Source organism: Delphinapterus leucas, chromosome 9 (genome assembly GCF_059928025.1).
Source record: "Delphinapterus leucas isolate spDelLeu-1000000601 "Yukka" chromosome 9, BTC_Dleu_Yukka2, whole genome shotgun sequence".
In the NCBI taxonomy this organism is placed as follows: Eukaryota; Metazoa; Chordata; class Mammalia; order Artiodactyla; family Monodontidae; genus Delphinapterus; species Delphinapterus leucas.
Window position 1 is genome coordinate 22,214,683 of NC_143137.1, and position 24,691 is coordinate 22,239,373.

At 42.4% G+C, this 24,691-nt stretch overlaps 1 protein-coding gene across 1 annotated transcript; it reads right to left on the reverse strand.

Annotated features, from left to right (window-relative positions):
* Positions 1–402: 402 nt before the first annotated feature.
* CPA2 (carboxypeptidase A2) lies at positions 403–23,263 on the reverse strand. Its single transcript, XM_022581087.2, is given in 16 exon segments — positions 403–2,714; positions 8,998–9,075; positions 10,571–10,577; positions 11,106–11,304; positions 12,872–12,967; positions 14,108–14,134; positions 14,136–14,162; positions 14,164–14,201; positions 15,893–15,991; positions 17,852–17,953; positions 19,658–19,672; positions 19,674–19,757; positions 20,366–20,500; positions 21,208–21,289; positions 23,198–23,232; positions 23,234–23,263. Coding segments are annotated over 16 exon segments (1,242 nt in total). The 3' UTR covers positions 403–2,526.
* Between the last annotated feature and the right edge of the window lie 1,428 nt (positions 23,264–24,691).

Below are 24,691 nucleotides of genomic sequence, written 5' to 3' on the forward strand. Positions count from 1 at the left end.
TCTTCAAGGACTCTGGGGCCTTTCAGTCTGTCCTAGGTGCCCCAAATCCCACAAGCCTCTCCCACCCTACTGTCCCCCACCATCTTCATACTTTCTGCACTTTCTCAAGGGGAGTAGATTCAACCAAGGGTCATGGTTGAGAGTGTTAAAGAGATGTTATTCTGACACTTGTTACAACTGTAAGGAAGACTTTATTCAAGATACAATAGGAGAGAGTAATTGTGTTCAACTTCAAATACGTAAAGATAGCAGAGCAAGGGGATCAGTGGATGGAAAACTGTTAAGAGGAGACATCAGGGTAGGGGGGATTCTTGCTTAACTGACCTAACAAATTATTGCTAAAGGCAGGCCAAGGACTTAGACATCAATGGTGGAGGATGAGCAACTCAATCAGATGTCAAGGATTGGGGGATTACTTAGCAGGAGTCTTTGCTAAGACTGACTTAGGGCCCAAGGACAAGGCTAGTAGAAAAGAGAGTTCAGGGAAGCCTGTCCAAGGTTTGGTCAAGAAGAGTCTTTGTCAGGAGTTGTGGAGCTGGGGGCCTCTATCGGGGCTCTTTTGTCCTTCCAACACTGGAAGTGAACTCCTAGGCCCACCTTGGTCTTCTTGGGCATCAAGGTCCCCCACCAGTGTCTGGCAGGTGCCCTAGTTGTGGGGAGAAATGTACTCCGTGTCTTCCCACACTGCCATCTTGACTCCATCCCCCCCAGTCTTCTAGTAGGGTACCATACCATCCTTTCACCAGCCTTTGGTGGGCTGGGCTGTACTTCACTATGATAGATTTCAGCTTTGAAATTAGTAAAAAGAGAAGCTGAGACCTGAATCTGCAAGAAATGTGAACTAAAGAATCAAGTACCCAGAATTCTAGGCAAGCTGAAATTCACTTCCCACCCTTTTCTTGAGGGAAAAGCCATCAACATGAAGAAAATATAAATCTCTAATGGAAGCCAATGTCTAAAGAGAAATTGTATGGAATCTGAGACCCAGACTTGATGGGGCAGCCTGGAGGAAGGAGCGTCATTGGTTTGCATCTCCACTAGTTTTTCTGATGCAGCATACCAGAAACAGAAAAGCAGAAGGTAACATGCAACCAGAGGATACAGCACCTAGCATGATACTTAGCACAATGCAGTTGCTTAATTAGTATTTACTGAATAAATAAACACGAAAGTCCCCTTCTAGCTCTAAGATGCTACTCTATTAAGATGAACGAACTGACACATGCCACAACATGGGTGAATCTCGAAAACATTTGCTAAGTGAAATAAGCCAGTCACAAAAGGACAAATACTATATGATTCCATTTATATATGGTACCTAGAACAGGCAAATTCATAGAGACAGAAAGAGCACAGAATTACCATGGGCTAGAAAGAGGGAGAACAGGGACTTATTGCTTAAGGGGTACAGAGTTTCAGTTTGGGACGGTGGAAAATTTCTGGAGATGGATGGTGATGACTGCACAACACTGTGAATGTACTTAGTGCCACTGAATTGTACACTCAAAATGGTTAAAATCGTTTTATGGTATGTATATTTCACGACAATTTTGTTTTTAATTTTTAAAGGATGTTGGTAGCATTTTGCTTAAAATGGGATTAAAAGATAAAGGGGTACAGCTCAGTGTTGCTGTGTTTAAGGGCAACATAAATCAAAGATATAATGCTCCTATATCAGGATTAGAAAAAGGAATAATCAGGGGCTTCCCTGGTGGCTCAGTGGTTAAGAAGCCACCTGCCAATGCAGGGTACACGGGTTCGAGCCCTGGTCCGGGAAGATCTCACATGCCGCAGAGCAACTAAGTCTGTGCGTCACAACTACTGATGCTGCGCTCTAGAGTCCGTGAGCCACAACTACTGAAGCCTGCGCACCTAGAGCCCGTGCTCCACGACAAGGGAAGCCACCTCAATGAGAAGCCCGTGCACCGCAATGAAGAGTAGCCCCTGCTCGCCGCAACTCGAGAAAGCCCACGCGCAGCAACGAAAACCCAATGCAGCCAAAAATAAATAAATAAAATAAATAAGTTTAAGGAAAAAAATTACAAATCTTTAAAAAAAAAAAAAAGAAAAGAAAAAGGAATAATCACAATGCAGGAGCTTCCCTGGTGGTGCAGTGGTTAAGAATCCGCCTGCCAATGCAGGGGACACAGGTTTGAGCCCTGGTCCGGGAAGATCCCACATGCTGCGGAGCAACTAAGCCCATGCAACACAACTACTGAGCCTGTGCTCTAGAGCCTGTGAGCCACAACTACTGAGCCTGCGTGCCACAACTACTGAAGCCCGTGAGCCTAGAGCCCGTGCTCCGCAACAAGAGAAGCCACTGCAATGAGAAGCCCACGCACCACAACAAAGAGCAGCCCCCACTCACTGCAGCTAGAGAAAGCCCACGCACAGCACCAAAGACCCAATGCAGACAAAATAAACAAATAAATAAATAATAAATTTATTTTAAAAAATAAATAAATAATCACAGCCCAACTTTGCTTCAAACCAAAGAGCTTTTAATGATGTTTATTCCCAAGAGCCTTAATAGGGGTGGTCTCACACATGCTCCATGACTGTCTTCAAGCCAAACCAGGTCTCTTTCACTGTGGGTAAGATCTGATTGGCCAGCAGAAGGAACTCATATCGATCTGTGTCTCCCAGTTCAAATTCAAATGATTATTTGATTCCAGAGTCATAAGACCAGTCAATGCTCCCTCCACTGGCTTGGTCTGAAGGGCAAATGAGAATAAAATCTGGTTATACTATTCCCACTGGCCTCTCACAGCTATGTAACCTCTATATTAAGTTCCACCACTATCAAAAATAAGTCAGGCCCCTATCTGCATGGACCTTGAGAACAGGGATAGCTTAGTAGAGGGCCATGCTTATGAAAAAATACAAGATTAATTTGAAAAGCAAAAGGTGTTACTCAAATGGACACTATACTTAGCCTTCCTTTGGTGTTCTTAGGAGCCTCTGGCTTCACCCACCCATTTGGAATCCTGCCTGCTCTCCTACTGGCATCTTCTACAGCTTAGGGAGGCTACACCACTTCCTTCTTCAGTTGGGTGCTAGGTGTAAACATTGTTTCCTCTGGTGGGAGAGAAGGGATTACAAATAGAGGAAGAGATTTGGTCCCTGCTCTCAGGGGACTTTCAGTATAAGGATGGAACAGGCTTTGCTCTGATAACAAATAATATGCCCAGCACCTATATGTGTGAGTAAAACCAACAATGTGCACCTGTGTAATATGTGGCCACTTACGTGACAAATGATAAAGGAAGGTAGCATTAGCCTACAAAGACTTCTGACAATCATGACTCAGAAGAGCTAAGCAATAGGTCGGCTCTGAGGCCCATCCGAGGGAGGGCAGGTAGAGGTCAAATGGAGTCACCTAATCCCTAAGAATGGGGCCGAGCAAAGGGGAAGACCAGGGAGGTTATACCAGGGAAAAGTAGGACTAGTGGTTAATATTGGGAATTAACACTATGAACTCGTGTGTCTTGTGTCTTTGCCTTCACCCACAGCAGCAGTAGTAGCACCTGGTAAATAACAAACACCAAATGGCTGCTGACTTGAACTGAATTTTCCTGGGTACCAAATTACTAACTTATATCTTTGGTGTGGTCACATGACACAGATGATCCCACTAAGAGGTCCACAGTGGACTGGCTTCAGATTGAATCCTGATTCTGCAAATCATTATTTGGGTGACCTAAGACAGTCACTTATCTGAATCCCAAACGCTTCTTCTGTCAAATAAGGATAATATTACTACTTACTTCATAGGGCAGTGAGAATTAAATAGGATAATATAATGTTCATGATTCGATCAATTGTTGAGTGCTTATTAAATGTGTTAGACGTTATGCTAAATTGGTTTATTTAATCCTCACCTGTGTCACAAGTAGATATTAGTATTAGTCCCATTTTACAGATGAGGAAATCTCAGAGAGATTAAGTGAAGGAGATGGGATAATGTATGTAGAATAGGCATTCAGTAAATGTCAGCTGTGATTATAATCATCATTATCAATAAATGACTAAGATCCCATCCGAAAAGTTGGACCACATTAAGGATCAGAGGTATCTGGAGGAGAGTAGTTCACCAGGAAACTAACAAGCAACATTTATATAGTGCCTTCGAGTTAGTGAACTCTTTTATTCTACATTCTATCTTTAGAGCTTCTCAACAACCCATTTCATAGATGAAAAAACCAAGGGAACCTGGTTTGAGTGACCGGGCTTGAGTGACCTGCCCAAGGTTACTTGGTTCCAAAGTGATGGAACTATAACTCAAACCCAGACCTCTCTCCCCAAGGTCTGTGTTTTATTTTCCCCTGAGAAAGACTCAAGTAACAACTTCTGGACCAAACACCTGTTGTGATGCAGCTCCTTATAGACCTTTCCAGATGAGAAACTGCCCAGAAAATGTCTCACCCACCACAGACGTCCAGCCATGTCTTGGGTGGAGCGAAGCAGGTATTCAGCCCAGAGCTGCATACCAATCAGGGGCAAGAGGCAAAAAGTACTTAACTGGGACTCGTTCTTAGAGGCAGTGCTTGTCCAAGCTGGAATGAGGCCAGAATCAAGGATAACAGAGTCAGCTCTGGACAGAGATGCAGCAAGAACTTGATTAACCATTAATGGTCACATTACAAAAGATCAGACAGCAAACCCTATACTTGTCTGACATTTCAACATCTGTGACTTTACCAAAAAAAACATACTAAATGTAGGCCTTTCAAGGTCTACAGTACTTGTAAAAACCTCAGAAAAGGAAGGTGGAAAACTAGATTCCTTGTAATAAAATGGCTGAGACCCCATGTATGTGTCTCAGGGGCAAATTATGCCATTCTGCTGACATTCTGAACTCCAGCCTCCACTCAGAGGTGGCCAACCAGAGAAAACATGCATTCCTGAGCCTCAAGTGGCCATAATGGCCTTCTACCCCACTGCCACCACTCAGGGGGCCCTCCTCCCTTTGTTCCCCCACCAAAGGGGAGGACAATCCCACATGGAACACAGTTAAAAAGGTCTGGGCAACTGTAAGATCAGTCTTCCCAGAGAATAGCCTAAAAAATATGTAGATAGAGCTCCAAAGCTGTTCATTGCATTTGACTTGGGAATCGCCTAAAAGGAAAAGAGGTTTGTGCCAATATGTTCATAGTAGCACTATTTAGCAAAAAGTTGAAACAATCCAAAGGCCCAATAACTGGGATATAGCAGTATAATTGAATAACAAATACCTAGAGCGGAAATAACATAAAACTATGTAGGAAATGTACAATGGAATACTACTCAGCTATAAAAAAAGAATGAAATAATGTAATTTGCAGCAACATGGATGGACCTAGAGATTATATACCAAATGAAGTCAGAAAGATATACCATATGATAGCACTTATATGTGGAATCTAAAGTATGACACAAATGAACTTATCTATGAAACAGAAACACAACTCACAGACATAGAGAACAGACTTGTGGTTGCCAAGGGGGATGGGAGAGGGATGGATTGGGAGTTTGGGATCAGCAGATGCAAACTATTATATAGAGAATGGATAAACAACAGGTACTACTGTATAGCACAGGGAACTATATTCAATATCCTGTGATAAACCATAATGGAAAAGAATATGAAAAAGAATATATATATGTATAACTGAATCACTTTGTTATACAGTAGAAGTTAATACAACATTGTAAATCGATTATACTTCAATAAAATAAATTTTTGGGCTTCCCTGGTGGTGCAGTGGTTGAGAGTCCTCCTGCTGATGCAGGGGACACGGGTTCGTGCCCCGGTCCAGGAAGATCCCACATGCCGCGGAGCGGCTGGGCCCGTGAGCCATGGCCGCTGAGCCTGCGCGTCCGGAGCCTGTGCTCCGCAACGGGAGAGGCCACAACAGTGAGAGGCCCGCGTACCACAAAAAAAATAAATAAATAAAATAAATTTTTTAAAGAACTATATGGGAAATGATGTTACATGAAAAAAAGCTAAACGCAGACATTGATTACAACTAGATAATATATTTGTGTTCAATGACAAAACATTAATGAAATTGAAACTGATAATAAAGTAAAATCATTATTAGACTCTTTTTTCTATGAAGTTTTAAAAATACATCATAATAGCAAAAAAGAAAGAGAGAAAGAAAGAAAACCATAATCTGGAAAAAAAGAGAAACTTTCATGCTCTGAAATATTACCAAATCCGTAGTTTTGGGATTTCCATTAAGTGTTCTAGATATGGTGAGTAAACTATTACTCCTCTGCTCTCCAAGACTCCCATTAAGAAAACCATGACTGGGACCTCCCTGGTGGCACAGTGGTTAGGAATCCACCTGCCAACGCAGGGGACCCAGGTTTTATCCCTAGTCCGGGAAGATCCCACATGCCGTGGAGCAACTAAGCCCATGCACCACAACTACTGAGCCCACGTGCCACAACTACTGAAGGCTGCGCGTCCTAGAGCCTGTGTTCCACAACAAGAGAAGCCTCTGCAATGAGAAGCCCGCGCACTGCAAGGAAGAGTAGCACCCGCTCACCACAACTAGAGAAAGCCCACATGCAGCAACGAAGACCCAACGCAACCAAAAATAAAATAAATTTTTTTAAAAAATCAAGTACGCTTTAAAAAAAAAAAAGAAAACCATTACTAACAAGTGTGCTCTCCCTCAGATTCCCACCATCACCCTCTTACAGATAGAGCTATGTCAGTGTCCCCAGCATGTCGGCACACTCTCCTCTTGTTCAAGCCTGATCTGCCCACCTCTGCTTATCCCTTTCTTGCCCCTATTCTCCCCCTCTTTGGAACAGCACTGCCTTGGTCATTTCTTCTCTCTCCTATATCTTCCACCTCTCCCTCTCTATTGTTCCTTTTCCCACAGTCAATAAACAAATCTCTTATCTCAAAAACAAAACCCTCCATTCCTCTCTCTCCTTCCCTTCTCATCCATGCTCCTCTGAAGAGTAGTCTACTCACTGGGCCTCCCCTTCTCCCATCCCACGTACTCCTCCAGTAACCCTCACTCTTCTGAAACTGCTCTGGTTACGGTCACCATAAGCTAGTAATGAAAACCCAATGGTAAATGTTCTGTCCTTTTCACATTTGACCTTTTTGTGACCTTTGTGTCATTGTTAACCACTGCCTCCTTCCTAACAATTGCTCCTTCCCTGGTTTCTGAAATGCAAGGTTTTTGGCCTCTCTGCCCAGCCCTGCTGCCATGCCCTCCATCATTGCTAACCACTTCTGCTGCTTAACATCTTACTCCCCTCCTCTGTCCAGGGCTTTTCCCACTTCAGATGACCTCCTTGCTCTCCTGTTCCAACCACCTTCTCTGTGTCAACTACCCTTAAATCTCTCTCTCTGCAGAATCCCAGGGGTATACAGCCCAAAGCCTACAGGACATCTCCACTTGAAAACACCACACTTATCTCAACCTCAGTATGTCTAGAGCTGAACTCATCTTTCCAACCCCACCCCTCCTTCACCTTCCTGGATGTCTCCCTCAGTTAATGGCACCATTCAATGACCATCAGTGAGAAACTCTCCACTTCTGATAAACGACAAAAAACTTTTGACTTTACCTTGTAAATGTCGCCCTTCATTCCTCACTGGCACTGCTGTAGTGTGAGCCATCATCTCTCCTCTGAACTCTTCCTGCTCTTCTTGTGGGATGTTCCTACTTCTAGTCCATCATCACCACATCCTCCATGTTGCTGCTAATGTGTTTTATCTAAAACACAATGCCTCAGTGCACTCGCTGCCCTGCTGAAAACGCTCCAATGGCTTCCAGAATCCTTTGGGTTAAAACCTAAATTCTTTAATATGGCACACAAAAACTTGAACTCCCCGACTCTTGTTACCACTTTCATTCCTTCTTGTAGTTCACAGAGCCCATCATGCAGTTTCACACAGCTGTGCCTTTGCATGTGCTGTTAATGAGCCAGATTGTCCCATTCCTCTTCCCCTTCTCTAGCCTTCAAAATCCTGCCCTCTTCCTAGATGAAATCAAATCCCCCCAACTTTCTAATACTTTTGTACCATGTATAGCCTACTATTGCACATATCATACTAAAGTTTTTCTTCCCCTTCATCTCCCATATTAAACAGTGAGTTCTCTGTGGGTTCATTATGTCTCCAGTACTTGGAGACAGGTATATAATCATATACAATGATTAGCACATAATATATGCTCAATAAAAGCGTGTGTTTTAGGCACAGTGGGTGCCTACAAAAGTCATTTGTTTCCAAAGGATCCATGGGCATGGGAGCACTAGGGAACTCCTGGGCATTCAACTGTGGGGTCCTGAGTTTCTGGCTTTGTCCATAACAAAGTGAGGGAATTCCTTTGGAGGACTAAGAATCTGCATGTGGGTGCATTAGGATTTCCAACAGCGCTGCAGTCATTTCTTGTTCTTATCTCGATTTACTATGGGAGAGGGGAGCATCGGGAAGTCTGACAGCAGGCTCCCAAGCTTTATACCTGCCATTGCCATTACTCCTGACTTGTCCTCCTCTTTGTTTTCCCAAGCTCTGCATGGACAAATGGCTGCAACAGGGTCTATCCACTGAAACCTCTGGGTCCTCTTAAGAGTTGCACCCATTCTGTCCCCACATACAGTCCATGGGTTTACTTAGGGCGTGAGCCTCTCTTAGTCAAGAAATGGGTAATTAATAAAAGTGGTAACTTAGGTCAGAGTCTTGATAAATGCCCATTTTCAGGCAAAGAAATTCCACATAATGAGAGTGAGCCATAAGGATCAGGACAAGCAGAGCAGAGAACACACAACTCAAATATTTAGGAAGTTCTTTGCTCTAAATACCACATAGTAAGTATATCATGGAGGAGATCTAGCCTCGCCGAAGAAAACTTTGTAAGTTTGGGTTCCCTGCATTTTTAAGGCCTACTCGTTTCATGTCAGAGCATTTAAAGGCTTTGACCCCAAATCACATGGTGCCTGCTATCTTAGTGGGTCATTTGTAAAAACACGTTAGATACTTACAGATGACTGAGCAGACAGGTCCCATTTTGTACTTGGTGCTGTGCAGGCTTGTCAGAGACTGGGCAGCCTTTTGGGCCACTTCATTTTAGAGTGAGAGAACCAAGGAAAGGTGGATAGATAGTGCTTGTCTCTTGGAAGAACAGATGCCCAGTTGCAGAATGTAGAATGGGACAGTCTGATGAACTGGACTCTGGTTAATTAAGCACAACACCCTTTTTGTTTCAACCATTTTCACTGGGAAGTAAGCACAAGTTCACTTCTGTTGGCTCTGAAAATACAACAGACCCTCGTTGTTTATTTGATCTTTCAGGTTCTTGCAATAAATACACCAGGGTCATTATTTTGCCACCAGCTCTCCTTGTTCAGGAGTGTGGATGGAAATAGGGTGGGAGTAAGGGGCTAAAGAGAATGTGTACTGACTCAAGGATGTATCCAGGAAGTTGGTTTTCTTTTTTAAACTAGATCCCTACATTGGCTTATTTCCCTATGATTGTCTCTTTTTCCAAGAAGTAGAGCTCAGCAAAGTATTTTCCATTATTTGAGGGTTCCAATTTTGACTGATTGAGGCTTTACTGTCCTTGCTAGGGATAAATGTAAGGTCTTGAACTTGGGTCCAGGAAAACGACTGTACAATTACCAGATGGGGGAAACCTGGCTCAGCAGAATACTCAGAGAGCCTGGGGGTTTCGGCTGTCAATGAGCCCAACATGAGTCAACGGCACGACGCCACTGCCAAAAAGCTAATGTGACCCTCAACTGCATAAGCTGGATGAGGGCAGTTACGGTCATGCTCTGCACTATGCTTGTTAACCCCACAACGCGAGTTTTACATTCACTTCTGGGAGCTGCCCTTGAAGAACACAGACAAATCAAAGCATATTCGTAAAATAGCAACCAGAAGGGTGAGGGAAGTTGGGGACATATTCTGAGGGCTTGAAGGGACGGGGGTACTTAGCAAAGATAAGGAAAAACCTAGGAGAAGCAGGTTACTATCTTCAAGTAATTAATGAATTTGTCTCTCAAAGGGAAATAAACTTACTCTCTGGAGCAAGACGATAAACCAGGGCTGGTATGTGAAAACCATAAGCAGAAGGCTTGAGCTCAAACAATCAAATCTGCCCCAACATGGAAAAGGCTCCCTTGGAGGCAGGGAGCTATCCAATCATAGGCTGGATGACTATATGGTAGAGATTTAAGCACCAGGTTTAGGTAATGTAAGGTTATCTAGAGCTACTAAAAGTACCTTTGATATTCAACTCTGACATTCTCTCTCCCTTGATTCAACCTTTAGTGATAATATTCACCATCAAAACCCTGAAAACTGCCTTACAGGGGCTAAAATGCAACTGATAAGATGAAAGATACACCTGAATTTGAATAATCTATTCCATTTCTGCTAGCTGCTGACAACAATCTACTTGAAAGTAAACTGACCAAAAGGTCCCATCTCAGGGTTTATCTCTAATATATGGGTTTCAAAAACCAAGCCTAAAAGCCAAACTGGAAATATTTGCACATTCTCTTCAGCTGGGGTAGCACTTGCTCAATTATAAGCAGCCCCCTGAGATGTCACCATCTGACTTAAGGCTGCCACCAGTTTGCTCATTCCTGAAACAGGAAAGACGATGGAGGGTATCAAGTGATACCTTAGGGAAGTGTTTTATGCCCAGCATACACCAGTGCAGCATGATGACGGATCACAGAGCCAAAGACACCAGGAAGGTATAAGGCAAAGAGCTGAGAGGCAGCATTGCTTAGCATAGAGCAACTGACTACAGATCCAAGAGCTTCAGGTCCAAATCCAAGTGATTATTTCCTAAGCAACAGAAAACACATCCTGGGAATTTATAGTCGAATCAGGCTCCTGCTCACCTAGATAAAGGCAACAATAATTTCATGAACTCTATTTCCCAAGGAAATTTAATTTAGGCAAGTCTTTCAAACCTTTGCCTGTGTCACAATCTTCTCAGTGGTTGGACATATTATGTCTCATTCATGTTTGTAACCTGTCACAAGTATACCCCCATCTCAATACCTATCTTTATGACTGAAACTTATTTGTCCACACCATGGATGTTTGTATCTGAAATGAAGTTTCAGAAACTTACGAGCTCATCAAATTTATGTGACTCGGCACATGTATACCCATAGGGGAACATCAGCAGCTGGGAATAGCTGTGGAAGGTAATGAAGGCCGTGACTTTTCCAGGACTCTTGATAAAGTCCACTATGGATTTCACTTCAACTTCAGAGTTGGCACTGGGTCTATGGTATGAGTCAGAGCAAGGGTTGTTGCTGGCTCCAGGTTGTGATGGGATGCAGAAGATGCCAAGTGAGAACAGTGAGCTTTAAGGAGACAGTGTATGGAGGCAGTTACCATGCATCACTTCAGTTCCTCCTCTGGAAATCAGAGCAAGATTGTCATTGTGTTAGATTGAATTACTACCTAAACACACAGTCAGGAGACCTAACTCAAGAGATTCTGGACACATCTCTCTTCTTTAAAAACATGGCTCCTCTATATGGCAGAAAGAGCTATCAAATTAAATCATCTTCTCTCTGTGGGAGTTGTTGGAAGAAAAGCTAGATTTAATATTATAGATGGAATTCCTGCATTGGGTGGGAGTTCAGCAAGCTCATTTTCTGGGATTTCTTCCAATTCTTAGAGCCCAAGAGTAGAAGATTCTATGCATCTGTACTTCTAAGTCACAAAGCCACAAATGCAAGGAACCTCTGATACCCTTTCTGTGGTGAGGAAGTCACAATTACTTTTGACAAAAAGGCTACCTTTGGCCTCATTTTCTCAGCTACTGGAGTTACTCATGACCACTGAAGTGGGTCCACTGTGGCCTGGCCAGGGCTCTGAATGCTAGAGAAACTCTGAAGGGACAGGTAGAGGCTGGGACTCCACAGAGTCTCTAAATGATATGGACAAAGTATATATACAACCTATCCCCTCATTTGGAGATTATTTAATAAGAACAACAAGCCAGGAAAAATTTTGACTTTGAATTGCTGGACATTGTTCAGTATTTTGGATCTGATGCTTTGATTTTTTTCTTTCCTACACTAAAAAAAAAAAAGAATTTGTAAAAGCGATGAATGAAGTTGCCACTCATCCATATCCTGTCAGTGTATCCTTTCTTGGTTCAATGATTCTCATTAATTCATCTGTCTTTCAAGTCTTTAGTGATTGCCTTCTATGTGCCAGACACTATGCTAGGTGTTAGGAACACTACAGTGGAAAAGACAGTTTCTAATGTTACTGCTATCATACCTAATGAGGAAAAACCAAATACATTTTAACTCTGTGATTAGAGAAACATAAGGGGTTTTAACTGGTGCCTGAAAGCAAAAAGGAGCCCCCCAACCAGCCTGGCACTGGACCCCGAAAAATTAGAGCTGTAAGTCAACAAAGGCAGAGCAGGAAGCAAGTATTTTCTCTTTGAATCTATTTTGAAAATCAATTTCTTAATCTTATTCGTACTTCATTTTAGTTTTCTTTCTCGAAGCATCCATAGATGATGTAATGCTTCTCCTGTGACTAGATCCCAACCCCCTCTAGTGGTTGGTTCAGGGCTTCCCGGCGCTTCCCGCCACCACACAAAGTCTTGCTCTGGAAGCTCAGAAGCTGAGCCGGGATACAGCTTATGGGAAAACCAAGATGTGAGACAAAATATATTAAATGCTCCTCAGAGCTCAGTGACAGCACTGTGTGCCTGTGAAGGGAATTTAGTGAAGTGTTTTTCAAATAGGTTTTTAAATAGCTTCAATCCTGAATGGGCTTAGCAGGCTGACAGCACTGCAAAGCCATGCAAATAGCTATCTGGCCAGACAACATCTGACTATCCCTGGGGGAAAGTCCCCATGCTCACCTCCAAAACCCACATCCCAGTTCCGGTTAGGATCAACACCAACACTGAGGCTTCCAGATACCTTGAACCGGGTCTTCTGCCACATACGATTCTTTAAAATCCAACGGAAAGAAAATACAGAAAAAAAAAAAAAGACGGTCATTCAGTCCAATGAGAAGTTTCCTTTAGAATTTTGTTAATTTCTCCCAATCCCTCACGGGAAGGCCCTTTTGGAATTGCACTCATTTCCCTTGCCCACAGACTTGACCAGTAGTCCTCACACAGGGTTCTGCTTGGAGCTTCTCGGCCATCTCACCGAGGCAAGAAGTAAATAAGCCCTCATCTCCTCCAATGAATACCTGCCAAACCATGTTCCGTAGAACCACAGTCCTCTCAAATGTTAATACAATAACAACAAAAAACAAAAATTAAAAAACAAAAAAATAGTGGGGAGAGCCCGAGGGTTCTGTGATAGAATATTTTGGGAAAATAACAGGGTTAAATTGGCTAATTTACTTCAGAATTTCTAAAGGTTTTTTTTAATGTTTTAATGTTTTTTATGAAGCTCCAAGAGAGGCATACAGTGGGCAGTATTTCCCAAACTTGACTGTGGAACCCTTTATTCATAGGGTATCTCATGAGATGAGTACTACTATTTCTACAAGTTCCTTCTGAACACACGTTGAAAAATGCTATCGTAGTCTGCTCTCTTCAAAAATAAACTTGAAGCTCTGATTCATTCTGAATATACATGGGGTCACAGTTGCCATAATGGTGTTCTGTAATGAGATTTTTAAAGAAAAAAAAACTGCATAACTTGTTTTTGTGATATAACAGAGGATTTCTTCTACAGATTGTAAGTAAAATGCCAGATGCATTGTACTGCCTACCTAAATCCTACAGCAATCTAATTGTCAGCAGGTAACATCCGCCTCCTCTTTTCTATCAGTCCTACCATCAAAACACAGGGATAATTGGAACAAATCTCCTAGGTGACTCACAGTGAACACTGAACTCTAATAGCCCAGCCTAACAGCTGAAATGGGCTCTGACCAAGGCAATATGGAAAGACATCATGTGTTAGAAAATGAAATGATTGTAAACATCACTATATGCCTCAATTCAGGGCCACTACTGAGAGATGAGGCATTCCATTTAGGGTAAATCAAGAACAGAAAATCACTTTTGTTTTGTTTTGAAGTTCCTACACATCTCCTTAAATTCTTGTTGAAGAGAAAAAGTCCAGGCTTCCTTTGGTTTGAGAGAACACTTAGCCATCAGAGCAGCAGGAAGATGTCCATCATATCCAATCAAAGTGATGGATGGGTCATTTCCATAATCAGAGGCAATCTGAGCAGAGACAACATATATGTCAATCTCACACTCCCCTTTCACTAGGGAACAGAGGAGAGAATATTAAGGCAATGTGTTTTTTCCAAACATAAACTAACACTGCTGGTCAGTGAGAGTCTTCCAGGACTACAGCCCAATCTCCTATTAACGTGTTTAATATGCCAGTGTCGATACTTTTATTTCCAATCAGAATAATTTACTTAAATAAAAATCAGGTATCACTTATCCATTCTCTCTCAAAAGCAGAATTCTTCCAATTAATTTTAGTGAGGCATTTTGCAATGGTGGGCAACTGTGTTTGTGGCTCAGAGGGATCTATGAACCAAAGAAATCTTTTCAGTTTCCTTAATCACCACACAGGCTATACCTTCTCAAAACGACCAACATCAGATTACTTAATTATGCAGAGACTTCTCTAAAGACCCAGAGAACCAGTTAAATTCCATTTGGGGAATTACATTTCTACTTGTGATCAATTGCAGTAGAGTTGAGGTTTCTGCTGGATTAAAATTTATTCATTTCCTGTGCTCAGCCATCCTAAGGCATTATTATTCAACTGTTAAATATCCATTTCATAATACCCTAAAGGTAACTGCATTTTAATTGAAGGGAAAAATGTATCAGCCGGTATGCACGTGGTTGCACATGCTTGAATGATCTGATGTGGATTGATTTCCTTTGCTCATGAATTAACATTCTGATTTATAGCATGTCATTTTTGAATTACTTAAGAAATACCAGACTAGGTCACACCCAGCACGGTGTCCTGACTCTAATTCCAACGAACATGTGGAAGAGACATATCGCTACACCCTAACTTTAAGTGAGATTTGAAAATTTTTCAGAACAACCGAAAAACCTTCAACGAGTTTGTTCCACTTTGTATCTGTAGGTCAAAGTAAACTCTTCTAGCCCATTTATATTCTCTATCTAAGCTCCTTTTGTGATTTTATAGATCTCTAGTACATCGTGCCACAGCCCTAGGAGCTCCAGGCAGCAAAGCAATGTTCTCTAATCTGTTCTTATGCTGAATCTGACTCTTGGTGTCCTTACTTGCCACCCTCTTAATCTCTTTTAGCTCACTATCTTTTTTTTTTTTAATTTATTTCATTTATCATTTTTGCCTGCATTGAGTCTTCGTTGCTGTGCATGGGCTTTCTCTAGTTGCGGCGAGCAGGGGCTACTCTTCGTTGCAGTGCACGGGCTTCTTATTGCAGTGGCTTCTCTTGTTGCAGAGCACGGGCTCCAGACACGCGGGCTTTAGTAGTTGTGGTACGCAGGCTCAGTAGTTGTGCCTTGCGGGCTCTAGAGCACACGCTCAGTAGTTGTGGTGCGCGGGCTTAGTTGCTCCACGGCATGTGGGATCTTCCCAGGCCAGGGATTGAACCCGTGTCCCTGAACTAGCAGGTGGATTCTTAATGACTGCGCCACCAAGGAAGCCCATAGCTCTCACTATCTTTTAACAGAGCACGCAGTGGCCAGCAGGTTGGGGGAGTACGGAGGTACATGCCAGGGTGCTGGGTGGAGCAATACCAAATTAGGTTTGAATGGGTCTGTTTCCTGACTGTGTGACAAGAGAAGGACTTGGGATGAGAGCGTCAGCCATAGGACCACAGGGATTGCTGTGAGGTTAGTTGGGGCCTGACCCCAGAAAGACAAAATAAATGGGGAATTTGGAGCAAAATGACCTTATTTGCAGTTCACAGTGCAGTAGCTTGTGTAACCTACTCACCGGCATGGATCCCAGCCTCTAGCCAGATAGCCAGCTTGTCTCCTCCCGTGCTGAACTGCAAAACAAGTGTGGAAATGTGAATGGCTCCACCACCACACACCCCTTGTCTGTTCCTCTTTCTGTACTTGATGTGGTTGAGAAGGAGGAGGTGTAGACAGTGATGCTGTCAATTAACTTTTCATTTAACGTAGGGTTTTTTTGTCCCTTTCCTTTAATATAAACTTAAATACAGGCTAACAAGAAGGGCATCATTTGATGTTTGTAAAAAATCATTGCAGGTAACGTGATGACATGAAAATATGTTCATCATATGCCATAAATTTTTAAAAATAGATTACCAAATAGTATGATACCATTTTTATTTCTTAAAAGGCTAGCTCATGTGTATGTATATATATGTACACACACAAACATAGGAGAAAAAGGGAGGGGGAAAAGAAAAGAGAGGAAAAAATAGAAAGATACACAACAAAATGTTAATAGCTATCAATCCCATAGTTGTGAAATTAGTAAAATAGGGATGTTTTTCATTTTTTGTTTCTCTGTTCTCCATTTTTTGCAATGATTGTGTTATTTTTGTAATAAAAATGCTTGTGGTAATCTTTTGAGTCCTTCATAAAAACAGGATGGTAGGGTCTGGAAGTCCTTTCCAGAGTTTAAATTTTATGATCTAAGGGACTCAGTTTTATTTGGAACAGTGGCTTTGCCAATTGAATCAGTAAATGGGGAGGAAAAGATTATTTTTGCACCATCAACTTCTATCTTCCTGCAGCATTCTAAACATCACAGATAAGGTAAATGAGAAATGTAAATCCCTGCTAAAAATTACTTTTCAAGCGTTTTGAGAGTTTTAGTTTAAAGTGTTTCATGCTTTTTCCTCCAAAGAGCTCACATAGGGAACTTTGGAAAACAAATAACATTCTCAACCACGAACCACCGAAACACCGGGGAGAAGGAAAGTCCAGGAAAATCCAAGGGGGAGGAGAATCTGGGGTTTCCTGACCCAACTGTAGGAGAAACAGGGAAAAGGAAATCAAAAGAAAAGAAGGTAGTAAATATGAGCAAATGTGCCGCGGTGTCATAAAGTAGGCAAACCACTCCTCCCAGGCCCGCTTCCGGAGAACCGCTCTGGAGAAATCCATCTGTCCCAGTGAGTCCGTTGGTCCGCAGCCATAATGTTTCCAAATTTAGCAGGGAGTTGTGACATTATCTTCCTCCCCACCCTTAACAAACTTTCTAGGAAATCTGGGGAAATACTTTTCACTCTTTTGCAAGGCAAGGTGAAAAAGCTTGAAATTATCAGCACTAACTGTTGTCAGCGTGTACAGGTTGAAGTAAAACCATAACCTTTTTCCGGCTAGCAAGTAAAAAATGCCTGCGTTTCAGGGCATTTGCCTTTGCCATTTGGTTGCCCATCATTCTGCACACCACAAGAACTGTTTTGGTTTTAAATGAGGCTCCAGCAAGTACCTGGAACTTTTATCTCTTTTTCTTTTTTTTTTAAAAAACAAAAACAAAAGAAACGAGTAAAAGAAAAACAAGGCACAGCACGGCTACCTTGATTAATTACAGAATACCTCCCCCTTCCCAGCTCACCCAGGGGCCCGAACCACCTCCCCCTTCCTCTGTTCCTATTGGTGCATACGCCTGTTTCCCTGAGAGCAAATCTATCAAGAGGAGAACATTAATTCACTCCTGCAGGCCTGCGTCAGCTCGCGCAATAAAAAGAAGAAGAAAGGGAGGTGGGGGAAGCAGGGAGGTGGATAGTCAAAACCAGCAAGGACTGGTTAGGAGGAGAGGAAAAAAAAAAAAAAAAAAGACACAGCTCTGCAGGCAGAGACTGTACTGACGGCCCGCCTGAAGACCGGGATTCTAGAAGCATCGAGAGGAAAAAATCATCACTGCACCTGTGTACCTTGAGCTCGTTCATGGGCCGGTTTTTGAAAGAATAGACAATGTTCATTTTGCTCACTAGACCAGGGTGCTCAGCAACGAGGTTATCCATTTCTCAGGAAATCTGAAATGTTTAAGATGAAGAAATACACATTTGCAAATGAATAATCTGGTGCATCCATTAGTGACTTTTCTCTCTCCTCCATTTCCATTCCCTCAGAGAATGGAGAGGGCCACGCGGCAGATGCTGTGGGACTGGGGACGCTGGAATCAAAGCTAAGAGATGATGAGTCACTGGGCATCCGTAGGGGCTGGGAAAAGGGAAGCCATTTTGTGGCAGCGGAGCCGGCTCTTTCCAGTTTTGTGCTTCAAACGAAATAGCACTGCTTTGGTTTCCCTGTGGCTTGCCTCAAGCCAGCTCTGAGGTGGAACTTCCCCAGCCAGAAAGCATCTTCCCCTCACTAACAGAGGAACACAAATGGTAGTGGCACCAAAAAAAGAAAAGGTGGATTTAGAAGCAGACGCTGTAAAACGCAGCCGGGTTGGTTCAGGCCGGGGCATCGGGGTGCCTGCCTCAGAGGCACTTCTGCCACAAGCCACTTCGGCTCCTATTTGCAGGGCTGATTGCAATCCTGTACAGCTGGGGCACCCAAACTGTGTCCATTACTGGGATTGAGACATGTCTGGGCATGTCTGGAGAGTGATCGACATGAAAACGGCTCCTCCAGCTGTTGCCAGCATTTGGTCTCCGTAGGACGTGGACAGCAATTTGTGAGGCCAGGCAAAGGAGGGAGCGCATCCTGTTTCGGCTACTCCCTTTTCTCCCTCACTCTCTGTACTGGTCCACAGTCCGTACTCTGAAACCCTTTAGGGACCATACATATTTCAAATTAAGATTTGTGTGTGTGTGTGCAATTTTAAAAAGAAAAATACATTTTACACATGTGGCAGTGCTCCATACTCAAGCACATTAATATTTCTGGTAGTAAAATAAGTGAGTAGCAAGTCAGTTCAGGTCAGATTTTGCCCCTAAATGAGTTTAGTTCGGGTCAGGGTTTGCCACCAAATAAATGCAGGGGGAAAATTGTTTTCTAAGTTCTCTGCATTTTAGAATTGCTGATTTAGGGAATCAGCACCTACCAGACAATCTCCTCTCTGGCTCTTTCCTGCTCCTCCACCTCTCTCCTTAACCCCCAACCCCCATCTCCTCATCCCCTCCCCCACCCTCCCAAATCAGTTAGTGCAAGCAGACACCTGTACCCCCCAAGAAAAGCTATGTGTCACAAAGAGGCAGATGTAGCACTGTCCAGGTGATCCAGGTGAAGGAAGGGGCATTCTTCACACCAACAAAACTCAGGAAAGATAGCAGAGAAATTGCACAAGACTTTGCTGCCATGAGGTCTAGGAGAATTTGGCAGGTTGGGAGACTCCACCGTTGGCTGGAAGTCAGTGGTATCAAGTTTCCCCTGATTCCATCATCAGTGGTAGCCATAAAGCACAGCTCTCAGATGGCTTGTGGGTGGCACAGGTCAGAAATCAGCCAGGGGACCTCGAGGGGAGAGTGTGAGCATTAGAGGCTGTCTTGTGCTCACTTAAGCCACTCCTGGACACTTCTAAATAATGCAGTGGCTACTGGGATGGGCAGGTGGGCTTCAGGTCCTAACTTAAGGCAGTGACACTGATACTGGCTGTGAAATCCTAGGGAAATTTGGAGAAGTTAGGAAATAATATGAGAATAATTTCCATTAAATCACCAAGTGGAAGTATAGGCCTTGTTATCAGAGGAAAGCATGGCCCATTTCTCTGATGTTCATTTTGAAACACCTACCTCTTCCAAGGTATAGATAAGCCTCAAAGTTCAAAGTTGAAGTTAACATTCTGTTCTCTTCTCTGAGTAACATTTCTTCATTCTCCTTGTCCAAGAGAACCTAAGATAAATCAGTCACACCTATGATTAGTTTATAGCAATGCATTTGAATCTACAGTTGTGAGGGAAGTGGTGACATTCAGGCCCCAATCCCAAGCATTCTCCTTTCTGTCCTATAGGCTTTGGGGTCATGCCTTTCCCTTATTCTGGCAGCACCCTGAAAGGGGATGGGGCATTAATGAGACTTCGGGCCAGACAGATGCTGCAAATACAGGATGACAGTCAGTCCTGTGGCTGTGTTATGGCTCATTCTCCCTTTCTGGGAACCCAGGGTCAGAGGTAACCTCCAATTAAAAAGTAAATGAGTAACAACTTATATTTGCCTACTTTGACTCACACTCTTCAGTTTGCCCTTTGTATTTCATACCAGAGACTCTTTTTTGCCCTTTCCATTACATTTTTTTATTACCATATCCACTTGTACCAAATGCAAAAAAGAGAGGGATAGAACCTTCCTACCCACTGCAGGGGTAGTCCAGACTTCAGGAAGGCCCTAGTGGTACCCACAGGTCCCTTCCCTGGCAGAGGGTACCCAAAGATAAAAGAGGATGGACCTTCAGTTCATATGGACCAGCAAGCCTCTGGAAGAGTGGGCTGTGGGATAATTACTTGAACGTCTTCAATCACAATGGAATAAGCAATTCCCTCGGACTTTAAGGAAACTTCGACTGCCTGGATGCTGACAAAGGGAACTCAGACATGGATTGTCTCTCCTGGGATGGTGGGTGATTTCCAGAAATCAAGCTGAAAGGGATAAAAGGCCAAGGCAAGGACTGGGTCATTCCAGGGAAATGGACAGCTCAGCGTGAATAGATTACAAGAAATCAATTCGTTATCTATTTTACCTCAAGCCTCCAAGACTAGAATCGTTGTGGAATTGCTATGATGTTGCAAGAAGTGTTTTTAAATGTCCAAGCATCAGCATATGTGTTATATGGTTTTCCCCCCATATGGTTAAATATTAAAACTGGAAGAAGGTAAAGATTATTTAAAACTATGGCAGTTTTTTTAACAGTTGACATTCAGGTGATCCAAATCATTTCATAACAGAATATTAATACTATAAATTATTTAGGAGGGAAATAATGCATTAAAGTTATTCAATAATTTTTCAAAATAACTTTCACATTTGATTTCTCTTTTCATTCTTACAAAACATCTGTGAGATTGAAGAATGGTATATTTATCCTCATTATACTGAATGGGAGAGAAGTCAGTATGACATTGGGCAAGTCACCTACCTTCTCTGAGATGCAGAAGGTAGATGACTTGCCCAATGTCATACAGTTGGGACTAGAGCCCAGGAGTTCTGGATCCCAGCTCCATGAGTGAGCATTCCATACTTCTCATCAGAGAAGACAAGATACAACCCAAAGTAAGAGATCTTAGTCATCGTGTCTAACTGTGGAGTATTCACTCTGGGAAACAGAAGCCCCCTCCAGGACAGATACCTGAAGATGTTCTTCAGCCTCCAATTCCACCAGAGTTTTTATTTGTTCTTCATTCCTTGGTGTGATCTCAAGAACTTGGTCTCTAAAAAATATTACCCACAGACATGACCTTAAAAACAAAACCTAGACACTGTTTCCTGTTGCTTTCTGCTCCTGTTAGTCTCCGCACATAAGAGGTTAATGCAGCAGTCAGTAATCTCTTTGACAATCAAGAAATTAATAAATAGTATACTGACCCACATCCCCAGAATGAGGAGTTGATAGAATGGCTTTACTTCCCCCAAGGAAATGTTATCTAAATAATAATTAAGAGCTGTACCTAATCCTAGCAGGAACTTTGCCAGTAAAGTTACCTTTCCTTTAGCTAATGATTATCAAGTAACACCTGCTGCTCATAAAGCATCGGCTTTTAAAACTTGTCTGTTCCTGTTTTTCAGAAATAAGTTTTTAAAAGGTAGAATAATTAATTTGGTGCTTATAAGTGCTCAAAAGAGGAATCAAATTTACATCTGGGTAGACCTAGGGTGTTTTTGTTGTTAACTGAAATGTATCAGAGTTCCATCTCCAAACCCCATTCATGTGGCCCAAACTTGGGGTATTGCTAGGGACAATTGAAACCCAGACAAATCATGGTGTGTGTGTGTATGTGTCTCTCTCTCTACACACACACACGCACACACACAATGAGTAATAAAGGATATCAAGGACTCCTTGGCAGCAAAGAGAAGTTGCAAAACAAGCAAACAAATATCCTTTAAAAAAAGTTCAGTAGTAGAGCTGGATTTCTTATAGCCCTTCCTTGGTGACAGAGGTTTTTCCTCTCTCCCTTTCTTTGAGTAGGCTGACTTCCTGAATCACCACCCTGCCCATTTATGCAGTGGGGAAGGGATTGGTACAAAGAGCCATAATAAGGGACCAGAACCCAGACCCTCTGAAATCAAGTATCATCCAATTTCCAGTGAACTCCAGTGGAATATATAAGTGATAGAATGTGAGCTCTTCAAGTCTCTTCTGCCTCCCAGTATCCATTGGCCATAGATGGTCTGAAAAATCTTCCATTTGAGTCTCATTCCTTTTGGTTAATGTATAGACTCCCAGAAGTCCTCCTTTAAAATGGGAAGGCACTGGGAAAAGTAATACATTGGGCTAATATTTCCTGGTGTGTGTTCTAAGGAATAACAGCCCTTTGAGTTGTTCAGCATAAATAAATAAATAAATAAATAAATGTGGGGAGGAGTTTGAGGATCAAAAAAAGGATAGTTGCAGCAACCTAGATCCCCTCTTATAGGTTTACAATATACACTAATTTAGTAAAAGTTCCTAGAAATTCTATAGTTTGTTTAACTCTCTGATTCCCAAATTTATTTGCTCATCCACTTTTTTGGGCCAAATTTATTTGGCCACTTCATTAGTTCCCTGGAATACTCTTCAAGAAATGCTGTCTAAAGCTCTTCATAGAATCTTGAAACCAAAGTACTTTGGAGCAAAGATGGATCCTACAAAGCCATGAGAGTTGGATTTGGGCTGAAGTCTGCAGCTCTGGTCCTCCCACTTCATGAGGTCCCACTGCCTAGACACTAGATCTGAAGATGGGAGGACTTAAGGTGACATGGAGGATGAAGTCCGGAAAGGTAGGGAGGTGGATGGGAGTGTAACCCAGCACTTACTGAGATGACACAGAGACAAATGACCAAACAGCTTTATTTTCACTGATGTCTGTCATCCCCACATTCTGATCATCAGAGGGGAAAAAGATTAAGGACAGAGAGAAATTGGGTGCATGTGCTCTGTTTTCACTTTTTTTTTTCCTTTAAATTCATTCATCTCTTTTTTTATCACTCATTCCTATTATTTCCACTACCCCCTCTCCAAATCTAAAAGAACTCTGAAAATGCTGAACGCTTACACTCATTATTCTGCAAAAATACAGTGAGATATTCTGTGAATCAGGTAAGCAAAATTCAAATAGGCATCAGAAAGCATAACTTACCCCACAGATGTTTCTCCACAGTAGATATGCCCCCAAAAGGACACCAAAAAACAGGATCAATCGCATAGTCAAGGATCTTCCAAGAGTCCAGAATTCAGTGTCACTCCTGAACTTTATTTATAGGGACCACGGCTGAGGCTGACCTGTTGGCAGTCTAAGAACTCAACTAAATTCCCACATGGTAAAATTCCCACCTGCATGTCAAATTCTCAAGACTGTAGACACCCACCTGTGTGATATCACCAATCCATACATTTTACATTCTTTCAATGAGATAACAAACTTTGATGGAAAGAGAACAAAATTGCTAGAGCATACCAAGGGCAAATCATGCATTTATGATTTAGAACATAAAGTGCCACTAACTCTGACCAGTGACAGAAGCCAGATTAATAGACCTAGAGGTTAAAGTCTTTCCTGGGTCTCTGACAGAAAAAGGGCACAGCATTTATAGTAATTACTCAGGCATCCTGTCTATCACATTCCATTAGTTGCCTCATTTGTTTATTTTTATAATGTTTACCCTGAAACACTGCAATCACTTAGTCCATATCTGCTGTATCTCCCTGTAGATATGACCTGTTCCAGTCCTCACACTATATTAAAACAAAACAGAAGGCCTTTTTTTTTTTTTGCAATACCCGGGCCTCTCACGGTTGTGGCCTCTCCCGTTACGGAGCACAGGCTCCAGACACACAGGCTCAGCGGCCATGGTTCATGGGCCCAGCCGCTCCACGGCACGTGGGATCTTTGCGGACCGGGGCACGAACTCGTGTCCCCTGCATCGGCAGGCGGACTCTCAACCACTGCGCCACCAGGGAAGCCCACAGAAGGCCTTTTAATATTCAATTTTGAACTGTTTCTAAAGTGATCCATCTGCATTTGTACCAAATTGATGTCCCTGTTTCTGTGCTTTTTCCCAAAATGAAAATGTCTTTCTAATTATGACAATGAAATTGCTTGTTACAGAAAGTTTGGATTAAAAGGAAGTGTTTTATTTAATCACCAATAATTCCTCCACCCAAAGAAAACCATTTGGAGTATATCTTTCCAAACTTCTTTCAATGTTTTAGAGCTTTTTCTTAAACAAAGATTAGACCATAACATATATTCTGATTTTTAAACAAAGGTTTTTTTAAACAAAGGCAACCTTTCCTTGTTTATAAACATACATCTACATTGATCTGACTTTGCTCTTCATTGCAAAAGGAGAAGATACACCATTCTATTTTTAGGATTCATATTTTTATTATATTTTAGTCTTCACACACACTATATTCAGCCTAGCAAGTATCAACCAACAGACACAAGGAAATTTTCATCTGTCCTCTTGTAACCGAAAGTGGGGTCCAGCTGCTCGCTGCTCAAAAGCCAATAAAGAGGCCAGGTTTATGGAAAGGAAAGTTTGCTTTATTTTGGATGCCTACAACTGTTGGGGGAGTGAGGGAAGGGCAGACATCTGTCCAAAGGCCTACTCCGACAATCAGGGGGCAA